This window comes from Peromyscus maniculatus, chromosome 13 (genome assembly GCF_049852395.1).
Source record: "Peromyscus maniculatus bairdii isolate BWxNUB_F1_BW_parent chromosome 13, HU_Pman_BW_mat_3.1, whole genome shotgun sequence".
Lineage (NCBI taxonomy): Eukaryota > Metazoa > Chordata > Mammalia > Rodentia > Cricetidae > Peromyscus > Peromyscus maniculatus.
This window is the reverse complement of record NC_134864.1, coordinates 26,549,355-26,567,536: the sequence shown is the minus strand read 5'-3', so window position 1 is coordinate 26,567,536 and position 18,182 is coordinate 26,549,355. Positions and strand designations below refer to the sequence as shown.

The 18,182-nt window shown below is 40.8% G+C and overlaps 1 protein-coding gene across 3 annotated transcripts in view; it reads right to left on the bottom strand.

The window, feature by feature from the left end:
- Nucleotides 1-18,182, bottom strand: part of L3mbtl4 (L3MBTL histone methyl-lysine binding protein 4) — a 410,639-nt gene that overhangs the window by 276,845 nt on the left and 115,612 nt on the right. For all 3 annotated transcript variants that reach the window (XM_076549829.1, XM_016008230.3, XM_076549830.1), the window contains 3 exons: nt 4,680-4,784; nt 3,585-3,720; nt 883-974 (listed from right to left, as the gene is read on the bottom strand). In XM_076549829.1, coding sequence (XP_076405944.1) covers nt 883-974; nt 3,585-3,720; nt 4,680-4,784 — 333 coding nt within the window. The remainder of the gene's footprint in view (nt 1-882; nt 975-3,584; nt 3,721-4,679; nt 4,785-18,182) is intronic.

Sequence of the window (18,182 nt, the reverse complement as noted above, 5' to 3'; positions counted from 1 at the left end):
CCTTGGAGCTTTAAGATACACATAATACTGGAGACTGGATGGAGGATTCCTTTGTCTATTTCTTTATCTTTCAGTGAATTCTATTTTTAAGGCAATCTCCTATCAGTAAAGTCCATTTTTTTGATATACAAATCTACGAGGGACAAATAATAAATATCTAACATTAACATCAGATCAGGAAAGTGAAACTTATTTCAGTAAAGTGCCCTAGGTTTGGGATCCTCAGTAGGTAAGGCTCAGCTGGGACACCAGGCAAGAGAGGGAGAGGGTCCCTAGGAGCCAGAGTTCAGTCCTGGCTTCTGTCCTGCTTCACTCTCTCCCAAAATGCCCACTCACTACTGAGTACAGAGAACGGCTGCACATTGAACTTTCATTCTACACTGAAGGCTCACTGAGTTGCTTGGGACACAAAAGCACACAGGGCCTACTCTAGACAAATCCTGGAATAGCATCCTTGAATCTGCCAAAAATGCTTCTTTCATTTTCATTATTCTTAGATACATCTCTGCTACGTATGTGACAGAGTCTGTCTGGACTATTGATTCATTTCAAAACACCAAAATTAAGCTTAAGGAACTAACTTGTTGCAACATAAAGGAAAAAATATCCATAAAAGTATTTTAAATAAGTTTTAGTAGGCTTAATTTAAATTAAGTTTTCTGAAGTATTTAATTGCAATGCTAAAGGAGAAAACAAAAACAAACAAACAAACAAAAAGCTATATGCTCAGGGGAGACTATGATAAATTAAGTTAGGAAAGGTAAAGGCAATTAAGACATTTTGTAATTTATGAGGTTTAAAATATAACAGCATATAAAGCAAGTTTAAAGAAACTTAAGCTTAGGGAAGAGTGGGATTTACAGGAAGGAAGACAATACTCACAGGACTTCTGTTTCTGAATAATTTCTTAGGAGCATTTTGCAATCTACAGGCCTTCAAGTAATCCATCCAAACAATTTTATCTTTTCTATAACCTAAAAAAAGTACAATTATTCAAAAGACATCATCATGTATATTTTAAATATATTATTATTCCTAGTTTTAATCTTCTGCTATATATTCAGTAACTCCTTTGGTCATCACAAATGATTTATATTAAAATCTCCAAATTGTTCTCATGTTGTTTAAATGTCTTAAGTTCAAAGTCGTTGAGTGTAGTTTCCATAATATATATCAGTCCCCACAGATGATTAATATCCACTGAGATATGGTATTGCCCCCTCCCCTGCCCTAGGCTTTTAAAGAAGGGCAAAAAGAGTGAGAGAAGAGTCCCAGAGTGGTTACCATTCACCAGGAGGCGAGGTCACAAAGACCAAGAGAGATCCTGATGCTTTAGTAGTTGAGATGGTCAGACACTTGGGAGAAATTAGGAACCCCTTCACAATCCAAAGGTCACCCTGGGATCAATACCCAGCACTGCCAAAATCCAAAGGCCATTTGGCAGGTCCAACTCTCTGTTCCTAATCTTTATAAATTACACAGTAAAAATGTCTTATCTTCCCATCCATGTGACCTGTGTGAATAAGAATTTCTAGAAAGAAGTCTATGTCTGCACAGACTGTCTGATTGGCTCCTTGGGATTTTAGCACTGCAGGGAGGTTAGAATGTTGCAGGTCCAGAGGCTAGTTACCTTACCTTGGGGTAGTTCTAACAAGTTGGAATAGCTATTCTTTGCCCGCTTCTGCATCAGAACAAAAACTCTATAACTAATAGAAACCTTTTGGAATCTATTAACTTAACAGGCCACTAGCTTCCGCCAACACAAAAGCTAAATATGCCATCAGATAGCACCTTGGCTCATAAAAGAGCTTCCCCCGTCTTGCTGTATTTACTCATCTTCCCCATCTCTGATTTACTCATCAATGAACTTTAAACTTGCCCTGATTTATGACTTTCCTTGTTCTGTAACACTATTAAAATTTCATGAAATTGTTTCCATATTGAAACATGGAATTGGAGGTAACTTGGATATGTGTTCTTAGGCCATGGTCACTCAAAATGGCTCCAGAATAAACTATCTCTTATTCCCTTTAAGGTGAGAGATGTGATTTCTGTATTGACACCTGAAGTGGCCCCAGTTACACGGGATCAGTATTTTCTTATTGAATCTGTAAGCCAAATTCTTTGCAGAGCTCAAGACTACATTCACACATTAGCTTTAATTTTGTACCATGGTTCCCCACTAGTCTCCTCGAGATGGCATCCTGTCCAAATACTCCCCCACTCCAGGACATCAACTCTGGCTTTTGTTCTTGCCTGGGAGGCCAAGCTGCTTTCTCATTTTGTTGAAGTGTCTGGGATCCTGTGACTTCACAGAGGCCTACATATTCATCTGACAGAGTACCCTGGGACCTTACTCAGTCCTTCCTTGCTGTGGAATAATCTTCTTTTATACTGTAAAGATTTGTCTCTTGAATTAGTTTAATAAAACACTGATTGGCCAGTAGCTAGGCAGGAAGTTAGATGGGAAAACCAAACTGAGAATGCTAGGAAGAAGGAGGGTGGAGTTGAGGCGACACCAGCCAGCCAGCTGCCTACCAAGCAGGATGTGTAAAAATGAGGTAAGAAGTCATGAGCCACATAGCAAAGCACAAATTAAAATATGGATTAATTTAAGTAAAAGAGTTAGCTAGTAACAAGCCTGAGCTAATGGCCAAGCATTTATAATTTATGTTAAGCCTCTGAGTGATTGTTTGAGAATGGCTGTCAGACACAGGAAAACATCCATTTATACCTCCCTCCTCTAAAGGACAGCCCCATAGAGCCTAAGATTTCATATTTTCTGCTGTTCAATACTTACTACCAATATATACCAAAGGCTTCATAATGCCTATTGGATGAATGAGACCACTGACTGTCACAAGCTCTCATCAAATCCAGCAATTCAAAAGACTGCCTTCAGCCCCAGGCATATGCCAAAGAACACCTGAGTTGATTCCCAAGAAGAGGGAGACTGCACACTCAATCCAAACGTGCTGCAGTGACTCAGCAGCAACCTAACACCTAGTCCGGAAACAACGCACTGCCAATGGTTGTCCAAAGAACCTAGACCAAGGCTTCTCACAGCAATAAAGGATCAGCCTTAACTGCCTGGCCCACGTGTCTCACAGGAAACAGAAACCAAACACAAAGCTTCATTTTTCCATCAGAAGGAAATTGACTGTGGCATTTTACTGATTCATTCTTTCCATTATTTCCAAATTCACAGCAAATTTAGAGTAAATCAAGATTCTTCCCTGTGTGTTACCATTGATAGAGTGTGATATTTCATTTCAACCATGATTTTGAACATCAGTTTCTTGCTATAAGGATTAATAAGCTTTGTATATGATTACATGCTCCCAAGCAATTATATTTGTTGCCCTAAATTCCTAATCAGAATATTTGACTTAGAAAGACATATGGACTTTTTGTTTTTTACACTCATTTCTAAGGCACTGTCATGGTCTCTTTAGAGATCAAACTTTCATTTGGAAAAACAATTCACACCCAGCTCCCTTGTTAGTGTTTCATGAAATGGTGTTAAAATAAAACTGAAATAACAAGTGCCCCTCTCTTCATCTGATAAATGCACCCCGACTTACCCTTAGGGATATGCAATTTGTGCTTAGTCTTTTCACACCACCCCACTGGGTGAATGTCAGGGGAACCAGCATTGGTCCAAAAATCATAGCAGCTCAAATAACCATCAAAATGCAGTCTCAGCCGGTAACCACATACCTGAATCCAAGAAAGTTCACAATAGTTCATAAGTAGCATGGATTGAAATGTGCTCAGAAACTGACAAAAATATTCAAATGTCTAGTCAACATTATTGACATGAATCAATCTGATCCATCTATTCATCCAGGCACTTTCATCAGAGAACAAATGTATATGTGAAATAATATATGACTAAATCAAAATGATGATGAAGAGTTATCTAGAACTTTTTGCAAAAGTATACTCTTTAGACCAATCTTGGAATCTGAGGTCAAAACAGATATTTTTTAATTGACTCTTAATTCAGTATCTACCAAATATTCCTTTTAGAAACTGTATCTTCTGCTGGTGGGCTTACTTAGAGGGTAGAGACTAAGCTACCGAATGGCCTTAACCCATGGAACCAGTGTATTTAACACAGAAAATAACAACAGTCTGATAAATACTTCCTCCAGACATTCTGTACAAGTCTAACAGCCATTATCATTGCACAGAGCATGTGAATGTGACTTCTGAGTTCAAGGCCTTTATAAATGTAGACCTCTTTCATTGATTTAATAACACGTTGAATAAACATTACATTTTAAAATCCATTTGTTTTCATCAACGACAGTTCTCTGTATATAGTTTTCATAAAATGAGTGTATTTAAATGAATATATATATTCATTAGTTCAGCTAACCTATGAATAATTACATCACTATAATAGGTGAAAATAGCACTGTGGCATCTTTAGATTATTATCAACTTCAGGATAGACCTATTTTTTCAATTAACTCAGTGATAAACACTAGCTGATGAAGAACTTACTAGAAAATTCATCTTAAGAAAAAAAATTATTAAGAAGTATATTTTTATACATTATTGACAAAAATAATGGGCTGGGACCCATTTATGTCAGAAGGTGCTGAAATTTGTTATTTTCTACAAAACTGTCACCACACAATTAACCCAAGGCCATAGCACCCCCCTCTTACCTCAGCTACAGAGAGCGCACAGAATACAGATGGACGTCGGGGATCAATGCCTTCTAATCGCATTCCAACCTGAAAGCCATTTTCATGCTCTGGAAAGGATTGATCCTATGAAATTTCATGATACGATATCAGCCACTGAGATTTCTTCACAATTTAACATACAACATTTTTATGTCTTTGATATGTGGACTGTAAAAATAGCAGGATTCATAAAAGCAGAGGAGAAAGTGACTATAGGAGCTGGAGGGGGAGAGGGGAGAGGAGATGCTACTCAAGATTCAAAGCTGCAGTTAGAAAGCAGGAATGAATGATAGGTATTTAAGGAGATGAATATATATCCACAGTGTGGAGTATATACAATACATCATCGTGGTGTGACTGACAATTATATATGATTATAACTTGTCAAGAGTGAAGTAGCAGAATTTAATAAAGGATTTTACCATGTAGTTTGGAAGCTTGATTTTTGAAGTGTAACACTTACATTAATTCTTTGTTACTTTTATTCATGCATGCCATGTATTCCTCCCCCTAACTCAACCCAGACTTAAGCCCCTTCTTAACTCCATACCCTTTTTTTTTTTTCCTTTAAATAACCTACCAAGTCCAATTTGTGCTACCGATAAACGTAAGGGTATGGAGCCAGCGACTGGAATGGTTGACCTGCTAGATGCCACACCCTTAAAGAAAATTCAGTCTCCTTTCTCCAGAAGCCATCAACTGTCAATAGGGTCTCAGCTAGGGGGTAGGGCCAGTGAGACCGGCTTGATCTTTTGCATCCTCAGCAGGCCACCACGGATGCTGAGAGTTTATCAATACAGTGTTCCTCTCGTGTCCAGGAGCCACGGCTTTGCTCTGGTGTCCCCTTGGCCACTGGCTCTTAGCCCTTCTGCTCCTTCTTCCATGGCAGTACCTGTCCCCGGCACGGCAAGAGTGGCACAGAGGTCCCATGTGGCTGAGCATTCTGCACACTGACAGATCATGAGTTTCTTCACTACTTATGGTTTACTAGACAAATGAACTTCTCTATATGGTCTGAGAACTGCACTAAAATGTGGGTTTAGAGATAGTCACTAAATGGCAGTTTGATGCCACCTCCAATTAGAAGAGTAATAATAGTAGATTGGGAAGCTGGGCTTTAATATGCTTTCAAAGAGTTCATCCATTAAATCCTTATGAACCAGTCCACTCATTTTTCTCATCCCTCCTTCCTGTGCTCTGGACAACAATGTTTTGCTGATTGCATAGATGACCTATCCTCAGTCTGCAGCTAGGCTTGTCACTTTGTTTACAGTGACTTTATAGACCTTCGCCCCCCCCCCAGCCCCATCCCCAACAATGTGTTCTTGCTGTGTGGCCCAGGAAGCCCTGAATTCATGATCCTTCTGCTTCCATACCCTGAGTCCTGTGGACCACTTTGAATTTTACTACAGAAAATCTAGGAAGCCATATGTCTTCTGTCCAGCTGTGTATCCAGCCTATGGAACCCTAACTCTGAGGCTTCTGATATCTTAGTGGTTTGGAAAAGGTACAGTCAGAAAACAGCTTCTCTGTAAGGCAGATGACAAAGCTTAATACTGGACAATCACAGGAAAGACGAATCTGGTTATCAAATAGCCAAAATCACATAGCCTTGGCCAGCCAAGCTGCACAGCTGAGGGCGGAGTAACCAGGAAGAGGGAGAGAATAGGTTGGCAAGCTTGAGACAGGAATGGGGACAGCAAGGCAGCCTGGACTTAGCCGATCCCAGAGCTGCACAGCATGGAGCCACAAGGGAAATACTGTGTGTCTTGGTATAGGCAGCATGTCTACGCCAGGAGCTGGACTGAGAAACAGCACACGGTTTTCTGTGCCTGACAACTCACAGCAATTTTCGGCACACTGTCCTAGTAAGTGTTTGCCTGGTGGCAAAGAGAAGTGCCAGTCACACGTCCCTTGAATTCATTTAAAAGGGTATGCAGTAGGGTTCAGGCCTGGCACACAGAGTGGAGTCGGACTAACTTCCCCCTTTTTTAAGACAGCAGCTAAAGTCAGTCAGGATGAGCAAGTACGCACAATGGTGGCAGAGGCTGGGACTCAGAAACCTGTAATCCTAGAGCAGAACCTGCAGCATCCCTCCAATCGTGACGGTCGGTGGTTCGATCGTGCACATGGCCAGAGGAGGCACATGAAAGCAGCATGGCCAGCAAGCTCAGCTCAGCTCAGCCCTGGCATGATGTCAAGACAATCTTCTGACGAGGAATCCCATCTAAAGGAGTCCAGGCTCCACTCTGCCTTGTGCTAGTAAGCCGGGAAACAGCTGGTTTCCGTGTCAGACCATTCTCGCTGGGCTAACTGGGTTATAAATGACAATAAAAGGAGTGGCGATCTCAAGCCGCTTGGGGGGTGGGGGACAAGACATAGAAAGAGAATGGCAGAGGGAGAGAGTATTCTGTCCATGCAACTGCGCCCACAGAGACAATATTTAAATATCGTTTAACTGAACACTTTTTTTTTTTTTTTTTTTGGTTTTTCGAGACAGGGTTTCTCCGTGTAGTTTTTGTGCCTGTCCTGGATCTCGTTCTGTAGACCAGGCTGGCCTCGAACTCACAGAGATCCACCTGGTTCTGCCTCCTGAGTGCTAGGATTAAAGGTGTGCGCCACCGCCGCCTGCCTCTGAACACTCCTTTTGTTTGTCTGTATTTGCTGATGTCCAAGTATATGTGCACATGTGTATGTGTGTGTGTGTGTGTGCGTGCGTGCGTGCGTGCGTGCGTGTGTGTGTGTGTGTGTGTGTGTGTGTATCTATATGTAGGTATGTGTCTCTGTGTGTGTCTGTTTGACTGTCTGTCTGTCTGGTGTCTGTGAGTCTCTGTGTTTGTGCCCATGTATGTGTCCATGTGTGTATATGTTTGTGTGTATGTGTGTCTCTGTGTATGTGAGAGAGAGAAAGATCCTTTTCTCAGGCCTCTCCTTTTGATTTTCTGTTTGGGGGTCTTCAGGAGTTTGCTGTTGTTACTCTCCCTCTCCCTCTCCCTCCCCCTCCCCCCCCTCTCTCTCCATCTCCTTTGATTAATTGAATTCTTTTATTCTACACATATTTTTATAACTAGGGTCTTCATTTGATACCTTTCACCATTTCCACTTATTATTTTTCTTCTCTCTTAATTGTTTCCTTATTTTTTTTTTTAAAAAAAAATCATGTTTTAAAACATTTTCCTGAAGGTTGATTTCTGCTCCTACTACTCCGGCAGTTGTTACCAGAGCTATACATGACGTAAGAGGTAGTTGGTTTTATTTTATTTCAGATTCTAGTTCAATGATATTTGCTTCTGTTAGTGGTGATTTTTCTTCTTACAGACACTAGGAATCCAAGACACACTTTGCCCTGCCATGGGAGAACATTCTCAGCCCAGCTTAGAGTCAGCACATACTGCTGAATACTACATACCCAACTCAAAGTTAAAATGATACTATAACTCAAAAAAAAGGGAGATTAAAAAACCTCTAGCCAACAACCGATATCTGAGCAGGTGGATGGGCCTGAAGGCCGACTCATGGATACTCCACCTCCAAGAGCTATAGCAGAGATAAAAGGACTGTGGACACTCCATCGATGCAAGGCCACCCTGTATTACACCCAGGCCTTTTCAGACTCTGCGCAGCTGATAAGACTAGGAATGATTGCAGAGGGTGTGCCCCACATGTGTGTGCAACCATGTACAATTGTCGTGATCTTACGAGACCCCAAGGAAAGGCAGGAACATCAGGCTCCGATACACTACACACCGTCAGAAGACAATGGAGTCAAAGAAGTCAGAGGAAAACTTCACCACAGAATACAGCTGGAAATACATTGAACTCCTCACTATGATCCCATACCCCTGGTTACATTGTCAAAAGACAAAAACAAAAACAAAAAAAACCAAAAGGGACAAACTAAAGGTACAGGAAATCTATTCAGTGACTCAAAACAGGGAACCACCCAGTTCTTGGGGAAACATGGATACCCAGGTACAAGAATTGTTTAGAAACCCAGGAAATTGACCAGAAAAGATCCCTCTCATTATCTATTTAGATAAAATGTCAACAGTAAAGAACTGAGAAAGAAAACTGTACTGACAGAGCCAACTCACTTATCAAGGCAGAAAAAATCTAAGTAATATCAGATTTGTCAATGAAAACTCTGAGGTCAGGTGGTGGTTTGAAGAGGAATGGCCCCCATAGACTAATGTGTTTGAATGCTCGGTCCATAGGGATTGGCACTATTAGGAGGTGTGGCCTTGTTGGAGAAATGTGTCACTGTGGAGGTGGGTTTTGATGTCTCATATGCTCAAGCTATGCCCAGTGTGGTACACAGTCTTCACCTCCTCTGCCTGCAGATCAGGATGTAGTACTCTCAGCTCCTTCTCCAGTACCATGTCTGCCTGCATGCCACCATGTCCTGCCATGATGACAATGGACTAAACCTCTAAAACTGTAAACCAGCCCCAACTAAATGTTTTCCTTTACAAGAGTTATTGTCATCCTGGTGTCTCTTCACAGCAATAAAACTCTAAGATACCAGGTGACAGCAGATGCCCAGCCCAGATGACAATATCAAGAACAAATATCCTTAAGAATATAAGGAAGTCAAGGTCAGTATAAGTTAAAGCAATCCATGACCATTTCCATATTGCAGATGATACCTAAGGAACCCTAAACACAACAGAGCAAGGTAAACAACACTAAGAAGGAAGAATAATAAGTCCTACTAGAAGACTAAATAGGCAAATTAGAATTAATTAGGAAGTAGTTAAACATCAGTTGTTTTTTTTTTTAAGTATGCCAAGAATTAGTATACCCCTAATTATAGCACTGGATTTAAATGGTCCTAATTCTCCAAATAAAACTGAGACTGGCTAATGGAATTATAATTAAATATCCTTCTATATCTAACCTATAAAAAACACGGTCCTCCATCAAATACAGTCTGAAAGTTAAAAGTTAAAAAATTATATTCCAAATAAAGGAAACCCAGGTAAAGCAGGTACAGCTATCTGTGCCTATCTCACAAAGCAGATTTCAAGTGTAAAACACAATGAAAGTTGCTACATGTTGGTAAAGGGAACAACAATACACACAGAAGACATAGTATATATTTTAGTATACACTCCTATATATTTTTATGTATGCTAAATTATACATAAATTATCTATTATATATATATATATATATATATACATACACACACACACACATATACACACACATCTGTATACCAAATTTCATAAAACAAGTGCTAAGGGAAACCATGAACATAGAAGCCCTAATACAGAAGTAGTGGATGCTTGCAGTATTCTGCTCTCACTAAATGCTCACCCAGCTCCAAGAAATTAATAAAAACTTCACACCAAACTAACTACAGTTAAAATGAACATAACAGACAGCTACATAATGTTCTATCCAAAACTGCAGTATATGCATTCTTCTCAGCAGCTCATAGAACTATCTCCAAAATAGAACATATTTTTAGGCAAAAAGCCAAGTCATTACAAAAAAAAAATAATTAAAATAATTGCTCAAAGCTCATCAGGTCATAATGGAGTAAAATTAGAAATCAAAAGCAAGAGAAAGAACAGAGAGTTGACAAAAATATGAGGCTGAGCAATGGCCTTACAATTATTAGTGATTCATTGAAGAAATCAAGGAAATGGCTATGTCCTAGGATCAAGTGAAAATGAAACATGGGAATCTGTAGGAGACAGAAAAAGAATTAAAAAGGGCATGTATGGTCATGAGAGATCTCAAATAAGCAACTCAATGATGCATCTTTGAACCCAGAAAAAAATAATACAGAAGAAGAAGAACACCAAACCAGTAAAAGGGGAATAAATAATAAAGATCAGAAAAGAAATTAATGATATAGACTTTAAAAACACGACTCACAGGATCATTAAACTGATTCTTTGAGGAGATTCAGCACATTGAAAAGCCCTTAGCCAAACTACCCAAGAGAAAGAGAGAAGTGTATTAATAGAATCAGACCAAAAAAGAGATTGCAACAGATATCACTAAAATTCAGATTAGGGATTATTTTGAAAAATGCACACCTTAATAAATTTGAACAAATCCAAATAAATGGATATATTTCTAGATATATATGACCTACTATCATTGAATTTGTATATTTAAGGAAATTAAACAGTTCAATAACTAGTGATAAGACTTCTTTTTTTAATCCAGGGCAGTGCAGAAGCTATGTTTTATCAAATGTATAAAGACCCAACACCAATGCTCCTCTAACTAGTCCATAAAACAGAAAAGCGAGGAACACTGGCAGACTTATCTTACAAAGTCAGTGCCACCTTTAATACTAAATGCAAGTGCAATGAAAAGTTTAGCTTCCTTAATGAATGCAATTTAAAAAAAAAACTGTCAATGGCCAGGCATGGTAGTGCATATATATTCCCAGAACATGGGTGGCAGAGGCCAGAAGACTGTGGGTTCAGAAGACATTCTGGACTACTACATGGTGAGGTAGAAGATGTGCAATGAACTGAACAATATAGTAATACACAATGACCAAGTGAGCTTCATCCCAGGAATACAAAGATGGCTCCACACATGAAAAGCAGTAAACATAGCACATTAACAGAATCAAAGACAAAATATACACCAATTGCTTCAATAAATACAGTATAAGTTTTAATAAATTCTCAACATCCAAGTAAAGTCCTTTAGGAACTAGAAATAGAAGGACCATACCTCAATCCCAGAAAGGCTATATATAACAAATCCATATCCAACAACACACTCGATAGTGGAAAATTGAAAACATTTCCTCTAAATTAAGGAACAAGATGAGAATTTTGATTCTCATTGCACTTCCTAAATATAGTACTTGAAATCTTAGCCAGAACAATATGACAATTATGATGATTTGAATCTAACATGTTGCCATTACACAGTCTCATGCTTTAACACCTTATTCATGGCTAGTGGCACTATTTAGGAGGCTATAGTATCTTGACAGGGTAAGGCCTAGCCAGAACAAGTCGCATAAGCTGGCCACTTATGGTTCTACCTGGAACTTGATACTGATCTCACACTTTCTTCTTCCTGGTCCCTCACAGAAGGGGTGCCCCAACCCATACTTCTGTTGTCATGAACTTCATCATACTTTTTGCCATGAAGGCCTGATAACCTCTGAACCATGAACCAAAATAAATATTTTCCTGCCAGAAGATGATTTTTGAGGGGGAAGACATTTTGGTCACAGTGATGCAAAACTTACTAATATAGTAAGCAGGAGAAGAAAAAAGCTGGTACCAAGAGTGGGGTCACTAGTGTGATCATACTTAACTGTGTGGCTCTTGGCCCTTTGGACAAGAGGAACATTTCCAAGATGTGCACTGAAGCAATCCAAGATTTTTTTTTTTTAAACAGCTTTCAGTGATTGAGATGGTTGAAGTTAATCTTCAACTCGATAGAATCTAGAATCATCTGAGGGGCAGACAGCTAGGCACATCTATGGTGTGGTGATATTTTATTTGTGCTAAAATGTGGTGATATTTTATTTGTGCTTTAATAAATAAAGCTTGCCTGGAGATCAGAGTAAAAAGCCAGTCACCACACAGAAGGCATGCGATGTTAGCACATGCCTTTAATCCTATCACTTGGCAGGCAGGATCTCTGTGTGTTCAAGGCCACACTGGAAACAGAGCCAGGTGTGGTGGCACACACTTTAAATTCCAACACTAGTTAACCATGGAGGCTTGGAGGTCTGTACAGACAGACAGGAAATGACAGAGCTGGACAGGAAGAGGAAGTGATGTAGCTGAATGGAGAGAGTAAATCATACGGCAGAATAGCAAGGCATATAGACATGGGTAGACAAGAAGTAACTCACATTTGGAAGCTGCAGAGTTGGTGAGGTAAGGATGGCTGGTGGCTTTCCCTATTTCCCTGACTGTAGCAGGAATCTTAAAAGTTCTTATTAATAAAATCAAACCTGAGTCAGGTATTGGGGAGAACTGGAAGATCAGAGAACCAGAACAAGCCACAGCTACCTCACCTCACCAAATCCTCAGTTTGTCTTGTTTCCTCAGTCTGGAGGTCTCTGAGTCCTCATCCAGAATGGGTCTCAGCTGAATTGCTGCTCAAAAGCCTGAATGCTTAACCAGGCCAAATGCTTCTAGTTTCTGGTCTCCACGCCTTATATATCTTTCTGCTTTCTACCACCACTCCCTGGGATTACAGGCTCCCTTTCTGGGATAAAAGGTATGAGTCACCATGCTTGGCTATATCCTTGAACACATGGATTTCTGCCTCTGGAATGCTAGGATTAAAGGTGTGTGCTACCACTGTCTATCCTCTATGTTTAATATTGTGGCTGTTCTGTCTCTGACCCCAGATAAGTTTATTAGGGTGAACAATATTTTGGGGAACACAATACCACCTCACCTGATCTCTCTAAGGCTTTCACCCCTATATTTGGCTCTGTGTTTTTTACTTAATAAGTCCATTTAGAAATTCATCTACAGTGAGGTAGTAGCATTATTATGATAATAGACGTGGGAAGAACCAACCACTACAGGTGGTCTGGTTCTCTGGTTGGGATCCTGAACTGCCAGTGGCTGGGCTGAGCAATGGTATTCACTGCACTCTTCTTCCTAACAGCAGATTTGAGGTGACCAGCTGCCTCAGGCTCCTGCTGCCTTGACTGCCTCACCATGATCAACCATATCCCTGTGAGCCAAAATAAACCGCAAATAAACTCAGCTGAGACGGTGAATGATTTGGCTGAGATTTCAGAAGATCAGAATGCCAATGTTCACAGAAATGTGGACAGTTAAGGCTGTGCTCATGGGGTCTCAGATCTGAAGCAGGACTCTAGTGGGATTAAACTAGGGGCCTTTGACATTACATTCTGGCAAAGAATCTGAATATACTTTGTCCATGTCCCCAAAATGTGAGCGAGGCTGAATTCAAAAGAAATTGACTAACATTTTTCTGAGTAGGCAATGTCATGGCAGCATAACATTCAGACTATAATGTGGTTATTGCAGGCTTGTTTTAGTGAGAGTCAAGAAAGAAAATCAAATATGGATGATCTGAGATGCACATAAGTTTGACTGTAACAGAAGGATGAACAGGTTCCATGTTGCAGACAATGCAAATTAAGACAAAGCAACTGTAACTGTTGAAGAGATTCCTGCCCTCAAAGAGAAGCTGTGCTCTCTGCCCTGGGACAATAGAACAGGTTCCCTGTAAAGACCGTATCCATTTAAGGCTCCAAGTTATAAAATTGAAGAAAAGATTTCCTTTAGAAATTAAGTATTTGCAGGAATGTCCCACTCAAGCAAGGTCACATAAGAATGCTTTCAGCAGGGTTGACCGCGCAAGCATCTAAGGTTTTATGCAGCCAGGGTCTGTGCATCCACAGCCCAAGGAGGGGGCCCAGTAGCCACTCAACCTGGCAGCACAATTTTGGGTGTCACGTGGTACTGATGTTGCAAGCATGCAAAATGTAGGAAGGGTGGTGTTACCGAGGCTTGTACTGAGGCATTACAGAGTGCTTGAGAGAATAAGAAATGTTCAGTTTCTGTCGTGAAACCTCTCAAAGTGAGCTGCATGAAGCCATAGTTGCTGTGGAGACTTCAGGTTGTTAGAGATGTCAGAACTGTGGGTGCTAAGTGGAGACAGCTTAACAGAAAAGCCATGTGTGCAGCAGGTGGCCATTTGGGTAGGGCTGCCATAGCCACCCAGAGCTGGAATAAAGCCACCACGTTATCCAGACACTCTCATGGAAAAGATTTAGTGTCTTCCCAGCCAAAGTTTAGTCTTGCTTTGGTCTCATCCTACATTGATCTCCTCCTCTTCCCTTCCTTGTGCTATGGAAATGTTTATTCTCCACTGCTGCAAATATAAACTTTCCTTTTTTTATTTCACAGGGACTCACAATTAATAATTGGCAGCATGCCTCCTCAGAGTATGGGACTCAACATTGGACTAATGCACTCTGCATTATGAGACAGCCAAAGCCCCCTTGGGAACAAGGGGGCAGAATGTTATGGTTTGAATCTGTACAGGCTCCTGCTTTGAATGTTTACTCCCCAGAGGTGGCCTCTTTAAGAATTGGAGCCTGACTGATTACTAGAAAGCAGGCCTCTGATGGCCATAGACAGGCCTTGGTTCTAGCCCTGAACTCTCTCTCTCTCCTAGTCTGCCAGGATAGACAAGTCTTTCCCATAATCCCCCTCTTCCATGAGCTCCCTCATGCCTCCCCCAACATGGTAGACTGAGACCCTCCAAAAGCACCAGCCCAAAATAAATCTTGGTCACATTCATGTGCAAATAATGGGCAGAGCAACTGAATAAGATCAAAGGATACAAAATAGGAAGAAACTTGAGTTACACCCAAATGCCCGTTATCCAAATGTCAACTTCCTTAACAAACAATGCTGGGGAGCTTGGCTGTCAAGGAAGGGGTGGGGACAAAACACTAGATGCCTGCATATGGAGGACTGAAACTAGACAGAGTCTCTTCGTGTTCAAACGTCAACTCACAATGGATTGAATTTGGACTCTAATGTAAAACCTTTTTAGTACCTTAAAACTCTTCAGTGATCACCACTACTGTACATGGAAAATTTTTTACAGCAGACTCCATCCATTATTATTTTTCTAATTTATGGATGGCTTTGGGCAGCTGGAGTGTGATTGGACAATTCAGGCTTCATTGCAAATAAACACATCTAGAAAATGGTGACTAGCCTCCAGTTCTGTGGTTCCCAGGGTGCATTTTAAGCAGTCACTGTAGTTCTGCTTATCAGTGTTTAACATCGGAATGCCAATTTTTTGATGTGAATTTATTCTTTTGGGGAGATTTCCATTTGGAAAAAAAGCCAAGCTCCACAGAATGATAAAGGAAAGTGTAAAGGTGCCTTGTGCAGCTGAAGGCTCGGGCACAGCCTGGCCTCTCACCCGCTGGCCATTTGCTCTTACATCCTCGTTTTCATCTGTCTGTACTTGTGTATAGACAGAAACTAGTACATGTGATATATGTACATTTTCAGGAGCATCTTCAGGTTCTTTGTCCCTATATAACAAACATCTTTCCTTCACAGCCATGCATTTTTCTGAATAATGAATGGAACAATACCTCACATCACCATAGGTCAGTTATATTTGTATTATACTTGGGCTAGTTTTCCGATTATTTTGCACTATTGTACATTTTTTTTCCAAAGCATACTTTATTTTTATTGGTGTGTGATGATGTTTGTGTGTTCATGTAAGGATAGGCATGTGTATGTGTGTGTGTGTGTACCTGTGTGTGTGCTCATGTGTACACATGTGTGAGTGTGTGCACATGCACGTGCATGTGTATGCAGTTCAGATGACAAGTTCAGTATTGCTGCTCAGAAGCATTTTTGCAAGGCATGGTCTCTTATTGGCATGAAACTCGTCAAGTAAGCGAGGCTGGCCAGTGAGTCCCAGAATCTACCTGTCTCTGCCTCCCACACAGTGCACATCACCACACTGGCTTTTGTGACATGGGTTCTGAGGGTGGAACTCAGGTTCTCAGACTTGCAAGGCAAGTGCTTTACCCACTGAGCCACCTCCCCGGCCCCTAACTCTACATTGTAACACCCCACCCATGCCCTGCAAATGGGATCTATCTAGAATCAGATGTCACTATAAGCTGACAAGTCTCCTTAGTCTCCCCGGGTCTGGAACAGTTTCCATTAACATGTCATTGTCTTTTATCTTGGTGACATTTTCAAGAACACAGCCCTCTCCTCTGACTCTTCAATTAGAATATTCATCATTTTGAATTTGTCTGATGTCCCATAGGCTTCAGTTGCCAGAATACTACAGGAGTGATGTCCTCAGGATACCACACCCAGAGGTGCACCTTGACCGTCCATCCCTCAATGGCAATGTTCATGGTGATGGCCAGTCCTGGTGTTGCCCAGGTTCTTCACTGCTTGGTTACACATAAAATGTGTATATACACACAAACATAAACACCTGCACACATGTATACATACTTTGTAAATTCCAAGTTCAAACAAATACGTGCAATTCTAACCAACCCCAAAGGCTTGTTCTTTTCCCTTTTGTCCTGTGACCTTTCCCCTCTGACATCACCCCTTCACTCTTTAACTAGACCCTCCAGTGGATCTCTTAGGGTTGCAGAACTGAACTATTGATAATATCACCAAAGAACTACAAAATGTGCCATTGTTTGCAGGCCACCTCTGTGTGGCCGGGCAAGGAGACTGCACCTTGTTTGTTTCCCATAACATGCAGCTTCTTTGATTCCATTTGTTTTCCATCCTCAGTAGTTGAATGCTTTACCATTTTTACAAAAGGTGAAAAAAAAAAAGCCTTCCTAAACCAAGCTTTTAGGTGTCTGTTTCTCCCAACATCCACTACACTGCAGCTCTCATCCTGGAAGTAACCAACATCCCTGTGGTGTGCATAGTCTCCGTCCTTCCCAAGTTTGTTCTTGCAGAGGTATGTGGGTGCTTTTTATCTTTTCTCTTGCACAAAAGTCAGCACACTCACACAGTTTGTGCACACGGCTTCCTGCCTGTTGAATGTTTCCCAGGACTCTTACTGGGTCAGTCAGCTTACATTCTTGTTTAGAGCTGCATTGTGTTTCACTGTGTGTGGGCACCACCACCCATTAAAGCTATATTTGGTTGCCTAGCTTTTTATATCAACATGAAATCATTTAAAAATTCCATGAATTGGCTGGTAAAATATCTTTCGAACCTTACATTCACAGATGATTTTGGAAGATTCCAAGAAAACCTTAAAGGATAATGATATCCAAAACGGGTGACAAAAATGAATGATTTGTCAGGTTCATCTTATTTCTACAAAAATAAATGTCTTGTGTGTTTACTTCTCCCTATCTTCTTTCCACATATTCTCTGTTTACAGCAGACTGTGTTGAACACGCTCTGTGTGCCTGCCTCCTGTTCACTGCTTTGAAATTTCACAGCTCACTTCAAAGTTGCTGCACACACACACACACACACACACACACACACACACACACACACACACACAATGCTGGCAAAAAGCCAAAAGAGCAGGATAGACAGCAGGGAGATGAGCATTAATATTTCAAAATGAAGCTACTGAGAGGATGGCTCAGCAGTAAGAGCACACTTACTCTTGCAGAAGACCCAGATTAGATTCCCAGCACTTCTGTCTTGGCTCATAACTCTCTGTAACTCCAGTTCCTGGGGATCCAATGTCCTCTTCTGACCTCTGAAGCCATCAGGCATGCAGGGGGCACACACATATATACACAGGCCAACACTAACCCATAAACTAAAATAAATATTTTAAAAAGAAGACACTATAGAAATGTACCCCTTTCCCCAGCTCAACAAGGGTGAAATATGCAAGACTGGGTATGGGAGGAGCCGATGTTACAAAGTTCCTGATAGTGTCTAGTCTAGTCACTCATGATTATTAGATACAGGAGTTGGGCAACGGCTCACAGGCAGCAGGGCGGAG